Source organism: Populus trichocarpa, chromosome 10 (assembly GCF_000002775.5).
Source record: "Populus trichocarpa isolate Nisqually-1 chromosome 10, P.trichocarpa_v4.1, whole genome shotgun sequence".
NCBI classification, from domain to species: Eukaryota; Viridiplantae; Streptophyta; class Magnoliopsida; order Malpighiales; family Salicaceae; genus Populus; species Populus trichocarpa.
The window spans coordinates 12,639,213-12,650,573 of record NC_037294.2 but is presented as its reverse complement, the minus strand read 5'-3'; the positions used below and the strand labels follow the sequence as shown (position 1 = coordinate 12,650,573).

At 33.7% G+C, this 11,361-nt stretch overlaps 1 protein-coding gene across 1 annotated transcript; it reads right to left on the bottom strand.

Annotated features, from left to right (window-relative positions):
• Window positions 1-2,621: 2,621 nt before the first annotated feature.
• On the bottom strand, window positions 2,622-6,743 carry LOC7462667 (alpha,alpha-trehalose-phosphate synthase [UDP-forming] 6). The gene is made up of 3 exons (XM_002314741.4): window positions 4,276-6,743; window positions 3,916-4,189; window positions 2,622-3,115 (listed from the first exon to the last, which is right to left on the bottom strand). Exons 1-3 carry the CDS (start codon window positions 6,276-6,278, stop codon window positions 2,828-2,830), a joined length of 2,565 nt encoding a protein of 854 aa, XP_002314777.2. The 5' UTR covers window positions 6,279-6,743; the 3' UTR covers window positions 2,622-2,827.
• Window positions 6,744-11,361: the final 4,618 nt, after the last annotated feature.

Genomic DNA, 11,361 nt, shown 5'->3' with positions numbered 1-11,361 from the left:
TTATTAAATGAATCAAGATGGGATAGGTACTTGGCCTTATCCATGCAATTTGATAACGTTAACAGGGATTGAAAAAATTTTTGTTTTTTTTTTAATTTCACAGTTCAACATTATTTTTTAGCTTTTTTTTTTACTTCATATTTTTATTATATTATTAAATTAATCAAGATTTAACCTGATTATCGAATTTCTCTTACTTTTTTAAAATATAAGCATCTCCTAAACTTTTTTATTTCCAGTTAAAAAACAATTGATCTCAGATTTTTTTATGAATATATACAAATAAGATTATTGAAACATTTTATGAATATTATACATATAATTTTATAAAATTGAAAAACATTCATCTTTTACATTGAATCGTTGTTGTTATTATTGTTTTTTTTTGTTTATTTGTAGTCGATATCTTATTTTCTAATTATATTATTAAATTAGCTGAATTCATTAACTTCATCCAACTTCATGATTAGAGTCTTAGATTTTTTTTTAAAAAAAAAATATTTGTATAATTTTAATATTTTTTTCTACAACAAAAAAGAAAGATAAACTCACATCATAATGTGTGACAATTAGCTAATTATGACACTGTTTACATACATGTCACCGACTCACTGTTAACCTAAAACTTTTAGCATGTCACGCTATCGAAAATACATTCTGAACCTCAAACAGCTCGCTACTGTTTTTTAGTACATTTCATTCAACCCTAAAGATTATGAATCAGAGATTTGGAATTTGGACACCATGGTAACTCTAGTCTTCACCCATAATTTTTATTTATTTATTTTAAGGACTAATTTTTTTAATAGTAAAAAATTTTTCGGGTTAGCTAATTATTTCAATGCACAATGATAAATATACATTATGATATACACACTACTGCATGTGTTAATTTGTTACTAATTTAAATGTATTAAATCTATAGGTTCCTATGTATAAAATTCAATATATATAATTTTTATTCAATCAGAAACCATTATTTATACAATATAAACAAATCATAATGTGTTTCTATCTCATTTACTTTTAATATTTTTTAATAAAAAATGATAAATTCAAATTTAATTAGCCCAAAAAAATCTTCAAAGGATTCAAGAATATCCCCCATGAACTTGGGTTTCCACGCCCGAGTTCATGCTGGGTATGATACATCCAAATGATACTAGGCGTAAGGATACCAAGAGTGACACCCTTGAGCCTAGCATGTCGCCCAAGACTCTTGGTGCTAGGAGTGACACACCTAGCCTTGTTGGGCGTGCACCCAGCACCAAGTGAGCTCTGGCTACGACGCCTGAGGCTCACATGCTGCTTAGGCGTACTGCCCTGAACTGTTGGTGTTGGGAGTGACATGCCATGTGCTTCTTAACTGGTGCTGGGTATTAACCAGAATTGTATTTGGTTATTTTTGGAGTTATATTGTTTTCAAGAAAATGGACATAAAAAAATCTACATTCCGAAACACTCAACAAGGCAAAAAATTTGTTTTCCTAACAAATAACATTCCTCATTTTTCTCCCGCTATCATCCTCGGAGATATCTTACAAAAAATCGCATCTTATTGAAAGTAATTTTGAAATTCCAAGAACCCGTTACATATACGCGGCCACTGAACAAGACACAAGTTACCCAGGAAAACCACCCCTAAACAAGAAATTATTTTCCGAATGATGAACACAAACGCTGAAAGACAAGAATAACTCAACTGCTTAACTGATAGTTAACATGATCCAGGATAATAATATACCTAAAAGGATGATAACAATGGCAAGTAATTTGGTCAAAGCCCGTACGACAAGACGACAGAACGAGGAACAAATCAACATCATTGTAACTTGTACATATATGGGGACAGACAGAGAGAACTTATGAAACACGTACAACGAGTCAAATTGAACAAGAGAACAGTCAACATATGAATATTTTAGAGTGTACCGGAGGCCATACAGACCACTGAATGGAGACAGTTCATAGCATTATACCAGAATGGCAGAATCTGCACAAATAGCTGCCCAACAAGAGAGACCAGAGAGACAGAACCAAAGTGGGCGGACAACTAGCATCTTTTTTGTTTTTGATTTTTTTATGCATAATACTCTTAAAAAAATATTTACTATGATATATATTAAAAAAAAATTAGATTTGATTTTAATATCCAATCATTATAAAATGCTAAAAAAACATCAATTTTTTAAGATTAACATACTTTCAAAACAAAAGCAAACTCAAACACGATACCAAGCCGGCACTAAATTGCAAAAATGGACATTTTTCCCTTTATTATGCGCACCAGATGGTTTGTCTCTTGGAATAACCGCAGAAAAGTCCTCTTCTAACCTTCCTTTGTCCAACTCCTACCATGGAGGTGGCAAATCTACCGTTTTAGCAGATAAGATTGGTAGCCCTACACCCTCGGAGGCATAATTTTTCTTAAACACATGTGTTTGTTAACCACAGTTCAAAATGCCCGAAATCAATTAAATCAAAGTTTTTTTTTCCACCAATCCCTGTCATGGTTAAACCTCTTTATTCTCCTCTTGTAAACTCTAATCCTTGTCTTCCAAATTACATGTAACTTGAAGAAGGTATAGCCTTTCCTAGCACAAAAACTCAACAATCTCAGATTGATGGCACAAACATATATTTACAGCTTCACTAGTCAGAGATCATAGACAAAAGAGTTCCGGTCGCACAGCTTCTCTCAGATAACACTATCATAATTTACAAATCGAAGAAAAGCAGGAAAATACAGAAGAAATAAAAAAAAAAAAACCGTGGATTACAACACTCAACCTTACACTTCGAAACAAACAGGCATTTTTCACTATGCCTATACTGTAACCGTTTGTTCTGAAACAGAGGCCAAGCCTTGCATCAACCTAACAATTTCTGCTGTGTCATCCAGGTAATATTTAGCCTTACTGGGTTTTCGACCAACAGTACAAGCAAACACTTCCGCATTTTCAGCAATTGATGGGCCTGCCATGGAGGTGGTTATTACCTCAAACATATCTTCATCAGACCTATCATCGCCAATGCACAGAACAAAATCTGGTGACATTTCATTTTCTTGCATGATGGAGAGTAGGCGTTTGGCTACAAGTCCCTTGCTGACACCCTGAAAACAGACAAGCCAGTTTGGACCTTTCGGAGATGGTAAAATAAAAACATCGCTCAAATGTTGTTGAATTGTAACTTCTATAGATTGTGGAATTTGTCCTCCAAGGGAAAAAAAACGCAAATTGTGGAATATCCTCCCAAGGAAGTTACCGAATTCCAAGTAAAATAATAAAGAACCTGGTGAACTGAACCTAAACTTAACTAAATGCATGTTTTCTCCATTTCTCCGGCCTGGTTAAGAGTGTCCCAAAACATGGTATCTCTGTGAGATAGCTATGAACAATTAGCAGTATAATTCTTACAAACACCTAACCTGACATGGTTCCCAACCTTTTTGGTTTTTACTATTTAAATTGTAATCTAGTACTTTTCCTAGTCTCTTTCGCTCCAGGTGTCTACCATCAATAAGCAAATTCTGCAAAACTAAATGGACACCTCTTCAATGGGAAAAAACAGATATTACTTGCCTGAATCGTAATTCTTCCACCCCTGAACAGTGAAAATGCAACACAACGCAATCAATCTAAACTAGGTTCAAGTCGCCAAAACTCAAGGCAGAGTGGTATTTGTCCATGGCATGCTTGTTGAAGTATTTATTTTCATAAGATTGCCTCTATCAGAGCTTGTTTAAGAGGTCCAGTTGCTATGGAACCGATCTCCCCATAAAATTTCAACCAAATTTCTCTTTAGATTTAATTGAGATGATACCATACTCAAATGCAAGCCCACGAGGTTTAAATTCAGGGAACAAAAGAAAAGCAGAATATACAACAAAACACAGGGATATATAATGCGAACCTGAGGTTTGACCTCCACTATGTTCTGCCCACTCTTGACTGTAACAGGTTCATTGGCTAGCACACTTTCAAGATGATCAAGAAGTTCTTTTGCTTGGCATGACCCAAAGTCTGGATCTGCATCCTCATAGCACCATACTAGTGAAGTTTCCTTGTCCTCGATAGTTGACCCATCTGTTGTTTCAGTGTAAAGCTGCATCACAGGCTCTGCAATCTGCTTCCAAGTGGTATCTGCTACAGGGACGCGTGTCTCCCACTCTGCATCTCTTTTTAGCCTACAAAACACACAATCATCAATTTCAAACCAAATCACCCCTTAAGCCTAGTATTTGGAATTATTTTAAAAAATGAACCAATTTACCTAAGAAAGTAGCCATGTTCTGCTGCTAATCCCAGTTTCTCACACTCAGAGAACCATTCAGCAACTGTGTTGCGGCTTCGAGCACTGACAAGGAAAACCATGTTGTTCTTATCTCTACACAAGTTGTTTATGATGTCAATGGACTTTGAGGATGGGCTCTTATCAATAGAAGCCTGAGGCATTAGTGTACCATCATAATCCAGAAGAATTGCCCTGGTTGTGGTCCTCTTATAAGCTGACACAATGCGCTCCATTGAAAGCTTCTTGAAGTTAGGATCAAGTGCCACAACTCTGAAGCTTAGTCCAAATCCAATACCCCAGCATCTCCTCCTTGAATGATCGCGACATGTCCTCTCCAAATCCTGAAGAAAACTACGTGCCCAATACCCAACATCATGGGTACTGACATATCGGTAATGCTTCTCATGTCGGAGTTGTTTTTCAGGTTCTGCCATCTCCAAGGCAAAGTCCATTGCATCTGCCACAGCATCAATATTCCAAGGGTTTACTCGAATGGCTCCACTCAAAGATGGAGAGCAGCCAATAAATTCAGAGATGACCAACATGCTCTTCTTAGGGGTAGAAGGTTCTTGTCCCAACAATTTATTCAATCGATCATTACCTTGGCGACTGATTATGTATTCATAGGGTATGAGATTCATTCCATCCCTTACAGCAGTGACCAAGCAACACTCTGCGACAACATAATAGGCCACTTTCTCGTAAAACTTCAATGGCGCGTCAATCAAGACAATGGGGTCATATCCAGGCTTCCCAAATGTTTCATTGATCCGTTTCACAGCAGCATGTGTCTCAGCTTGGACTTCTTTCACATCTTTTCCTTTACCCCTAGCAGGATTCGCTATCTGCACCAACACTATCTTCCCTTGCCACTCTGGATGCTGCATAAGTAACTGTTCCATTGCCAGCAACTTCAAACTTATACCCTTAAAAATGTCCATGTCATCCACCCCCAGCAACATTATCCTATCTTGATCGCTAAACTGCTTAATGAGCTCCTTGACCTTTGCTTCAGTCTCTGGAAGGCTCAACACCGACTGAAGCTGACCCATGTGTATACCAACAGGAAGAATTTTGATGCTTACAGTCCTACCACAGTACTCGATGCCTATGTATCCTCTCTTAGATTCATAGGAAAGGCCAAGCATTCTACTACAACAAGACAAGAAATGTCTAGCGTAGTCAAAAGTATGGAACCCAATTAAATCTGAATTCAACAGAGCTCGCAAGAGCTCTTCTCTAATAGGCAATGTCTTATAAATCTCTGACGAAGGGAATGGACTATGGAGGAAAAACCCAAGTTTCACCTTATTAAACCTCTTCCTCAAGAAAGTAGGCAACGCCATTAGATGATAGTCATGAACCCATACGAAATCATCCTCTGGATTAATCACCTCCATAATCCTATCAGCAAATATCTTATTTACTGACACATACGCTTGCCACAATGACCGATTAAACCTACCCCCAAGGTCAGGCGACAAGGGCAACATGTAATGAAACAAAGGCCATAATTGTTGTTTACAAAAACCATGATAATACCTGCTAAAAAGATCTGGTGGGAGAAATGTTGGCACACATTTGAAGGTCTCCAAAAGTATTTGGGAGACCTCATCTTGTTCATTAGGGTGAACTTCTTCCTTCAAACAACCAACATAAATAACCTCAATCTCATCATCCCCTAAACCATCTTTCAGCTGAAGAAGAAGTGAATTCTCATCCCAAGAGAAAATCCAGGACTTACTGCCATCTGATTTTCTCTGCGCCCTTATTGGCAGCTGATTGGCGACAATTATGATTCGATCCTTTGGAGTCGAAGAAGATGATGGATCGGAGCACACACTCTCCGATGGATCATCATCTATATCGGACATGATGCCTGCCACCGTCATAATCCGAGGAATTCGCCGGCTCATGCGGCCAAAAGATGGAGACTCGCCAGAGGCAAGCTCCAGAAGATTAGAGTATGATCTTGACACCATTTTTTTTCCCGCTACTTCTCCTGGTTAATTATTCTGTTTTGTTTCACTCTGGCCAAAATAGCCTCATTTAAGCAAAAATGTTTCAAATTGACAAATACCCTTTTCAAGACTCGAGCAGAGACCGACTTCTTGTGAACCAGGAAATTAAATACAGCAAGAAATAATGAAAACTACAAATTTGGAAGATACCCTTTTCAAGATTCACCAAACACTAAGACTATAAGTTACTGAAAAGCAAGAATGAAATAACTTCTTAAATCTGAAATTAAAAAATAAAACCAGAAGTAGCACTGGAGCAAGAGAGATGAAGACACTACTAAGACCACCACCAATTCATTAAGAGAGAGAAAGCTATGCGAAAATGAGGGGAGATTTCAGGGAAACAAAAAGGGAACAAATTGAAGCAAGTTTCGCAGCTGCCTAGATAAAGAAAGGGGGAGAGATAGAAAGAAACATAAGAATGGAATAGATACTTATCTGATCAGTATTCTGTTCATTTTTAATATTAATATAACAAAATTTAAAAACATTAAAAAAATAAATTTAAAACAAGAAAATAAAAAAATATTAACCTTTTTTATTAGCTTTTTGAAGAGCTGTCTCTCTCAGTGACCCCTGTAACCTTATAAAACACCTTCTCAGAGAAAAAGAATTTTTTAAAATTAAAGATGAGACTTGTTTTTTAAAGAATTTTTTATTTATAAATATATTAAAATAATTTTTTTATATTTTAATATTATCACATCAAAACAATTTAAAATATTAAAAAAATATTAACTAATACCATAAATTTTAATAAAAAAACCATTTTAATCTCCCAAGATACTGAAAGCTGGAATAACAAACTAAAATCCCAACTTTGCTTTCATATTTACATTGGTTATAATTTAATCCTTATATTTTAATAAATCTATATATTAATCCACATAGATGGATTTTGGTTTGAGAAATTAAATAGACACCACGAAGAAATTGGTTAGTAGACTTGTCTATTTGATATTGTTTTAATGGTTATTTTTTTAAATATTTTTTATTTTAAAATATATTAAAAATTTATTTTGGATATAAGCATATCAAAATAATATAAAAATATAAAAAAATAAAAATAAAATATTTTTTTAAAATATTTTTAAAACATGAAAACAAATGAGCTATTGATCTCTCACATTATATATAAATTAAGAGCTTTTCTGGGAGTGTGGTTGCGGTTGTTTTTCAAAGTGTTTTTTACTCGGAAATATATTAAAATAATATTTTTTATTTTTAAAAAATTATTTTTGACATCAACGCATCAAAATAATCTAAAAACACTAAAAAAAATATTAATTTGAAGAAAAAAAATAAAAAAAATTCAAATTTTTTAGAAACCCTTTTAAAATACAAAAACAAACAGGATCTAAGAAAATAAACACAAGTCAATAAACACAAAAAACAAAGGAAAAATAATGTAAAATAAAGAAATCATTAGATGGATGCAAGTGTGTTTTGTCTCGTGCCTTGTATTTATTAGTTTACCATACGAATGATGAATGATGTGATAAATAAAGTATGTCCAACAAGTTTTTGAGAACAATCAAATTTTGTTTTAACTAACAATCATGTCGAGTTGGTTATGTTTATATCAACAATCTATCTGATATGTAGTAAAGGTGGTGTGGTTCAAATTACTCACTATAATAATAAAAAAAATATTAATCCTTTTACTTTCATAAACTACATGTTTAATTTATATTTCTCATAGTCTATTCCTTGTAATAATTCTATTTTTTTACTCTAATTTATTTATTTATTTATTTTGAAACATAGAACAAGAAAATCGAGAGAGAAAAGTTTGTAATGTGAGAAATCTGACTAAAAAAAGCATTTATCGAAAAACGAATTGACAAAATTAAGGAGGAATATTTCAGTTGTTACTTTATACTCAATATGATTTTATAAAACTACAAATAAGTCATAATTAAGTCTTTGTATTTTAACGGGCCAGGAATACTGATTATTCTTTTTTAAAAAAAAATATCATGAGACGTGTGGAAGTGAGAAGCAATAATAGTCGTTATATGTGGACGAAGAAATGTTGATCCAACGGTAAATAGCGAAGAAAAATGTCCGCTAGATATATATAGTGGCAGAGGGTTTCTCTTGACTCTTTGTTGGTTCTTATCCTTTTGTTCTTAGGTGAGTCCGCCACAAGGCGTTGGGGGTGGACTGTGGGACCCACCCGCAGAGATAGAGGTGTTGTCTTAGTGTTTATTATAATTATTATTTATTATTTATTATTATCCTGAAATGAAATTTAGCTGTCTAGGTGGTGAGAACCACGTGGCCCATTCCTGCTTGTTTTTGCAGGTTTTTGGAGGCTGTCTGTCAAATTATCTAAACTCCATTAACAGTATGCATCGAGATCCGGTCACGGTCTTTACCGGTTTATTGGATGTTTTGATGTTTTTTCTTTTTTAAATATCATTAAAAACCAAAAAAATGTGCAGATCATGCGACTAATTTTGATGTTTTAATCTAAATATTTTGTCAAAATCGATAGATTGAAGATTTAGTGTATGTTTAAAGATAAAATTAACTCGATAAAAATATACAAATATATTAAAGAATTATTTTATTATACTATTATAGTTTAGACTATTAATTATTTTTTTGGTGAATAACACACTTTGGAATTTATAATTTAAACTTTCTAGAAGAATTTTTTTTTTTTTTAATCAGATTTTGCTATCATAATTTCATTCAAATTTATCATGACATATTTACAAGACTCGTATAAATTATTATTTTTTATTTTAACATAAATATTATCCTACGTCTTATCGAGATGGGTTTTTTTTTTTAATCCTAGCTAGGTCATTCATATTTTGGACTTTATAATTTAAACCTTCTAAAAGAATTGTTTTTTTAATCAAATCTCGCAATTATGATTTCATTCAAATTTACCATTAATTAACATATTTACAAGACTCGTATAAAGTAGCATAAATGTACGTGGAGGCGGGATAATCAACAACTCCTGGCGAGACAGATGTAAAAGTCATCTTGTCTAAACTGAACAAATTGCAAACGACAACCGAAAGGGATAGGAGGGGTCTTTTTTATGTATGAGGATACAAGGTGACCTTCTAATTCACTTGAGTCTTTATTTATTTTTTTCTCCAGATAAAGAAACACTAAATTATTTATTACTCATCTTTTTCCTCTTTTCTCTTTATAAATCCTTCATTTATTTTAAAACTCTCTTTTTTTGGTATTATGACGCAACAAAAGTGGAGGGCTATATATATATATATATAAAAACAGAGAATGAATGAACACACAATACGGAGAAATAAAAACATGTAAACATTGAGTCTTTTACTCTCATCCTTCTTGATAAGAGAAAAAGTACAGAAAAAATTGCTTACCAAACTCAGTTAACATGATCACCTGACCAGATAAAGTGCAACACAGATTTGAGATAACTGGATTCACAACCATCGAGATATGAAGGTAATATATGTGATAGAAATCGTTGGGTGTTCTTAACATTTTTGTTAATTCGCTCGTGTAAAAACAAGAGTCGTAAGTACTCCAGAGTGCCTAATGACCTCTCAAGGTTTGGTTATATGGATTGTGTTCGAGAACAAATTGGAGGTGGTGCGGGTCCGGATCAGCTTGTGCTAAACGAGCCCACATCCCGTCCCCATCGGATCAGATCAAATCACGTGAAAGCTAATTTTGCTGTGAAGGGAGGGTCGGGTTGGGTCAGTGCAGTCGCCGACCACCCAATTCCCAACAATAGCAATAGCTGGACGTCACCTTGTCTTATCTGCCACGTCATCAAAAGGGGACCCCCGCCCAATGAAAGTCTCCTTGCAATGCAAGGGGAGAAGAAAACCATAAACAAAGATTGGTAAAAAGTAATGATCGATACGAGTGGATAAGCACAAATAAGTGCGGGGGCGAAACGACAGGCGTCACGCGAATGCCATTTTTTGTTTGAATTGGCATGAAAACGACTGACGGGACTGCTAAACGACACACGAAGCCGGCGACGCTACTGCTCGTTTCCTCTGAGAGGATACTGTTCTAAATTTGGGGTGTAATCATATGTGCTCGTGAGTTATTCGAAACTTATGGTGACGCTAACTTGGCAAGTTTTTATCCGTCAGATTATATATACTTTTTTGGACGAGAAAGTGGCTTTATGTAGAAAGGATGGTAAGGAAAAGGGAGGGCTTCATGCACTGTTGCACTTTTACAGCGTGTATCGTGTCCAAGAAGAATAAATAGTTTATCATCACTATCATTATATATATATATATATATATATATATATATATATATATATATATATATATATATATATATTTGGTAAAACTCATCCTGCTATTTTAGGTATATAATCGAGTGGAGATTAATAAAAAAGCGACCAAATACTTTAAAATATTATACTTTAATGGAATGGGAATCTTTTAAATCCTGTCTGCAAATAGAAACTGTTGATCGAGAGAAATCAGCTATTTTTTCCATATGTATAATAATTGATGATTTTAATTAGTTAAAATATGTGTTTTGCTACATCCTTCGAGTGGATAGAACACAAACATTAGACGCAAAGCATTCTTCTGTTGAGAACATGGTAAAATAATAAATATACCGAGTGTAATTTAAAAAAAAGGAATTCAAATTTTTTCTTTCACAAGTAAATAAAAAGATTGTAACTTTCCCACTGCGTAAATAATGTTGTAGTAAAAAAGTAAAAAATTATAGATTTGTCATTACTAGCTACAAAAACAAAGTTAAATTTTTTTACAAGATTATCATTTCCACGGTGATTACTATTTTCTATTAGTATATATGTTGTTTAATTATCTTAATTATTGCCCATATTATCAAATTTAACATCATACTTCAAAGAAGATTTAATTTGTTCATACTACATTTTTTTCTCATCAAAGAATTTTCTTTCGTTCTTAGTATTGTTCACTTTTTAATTAAAATAAAAAAAATCAAAACAAGAAATCGGAACAACATTATATATCTTCTTATCTACCTACAAGAACCTTTAAGATGACACGTGACCGAGGCAACACACTGA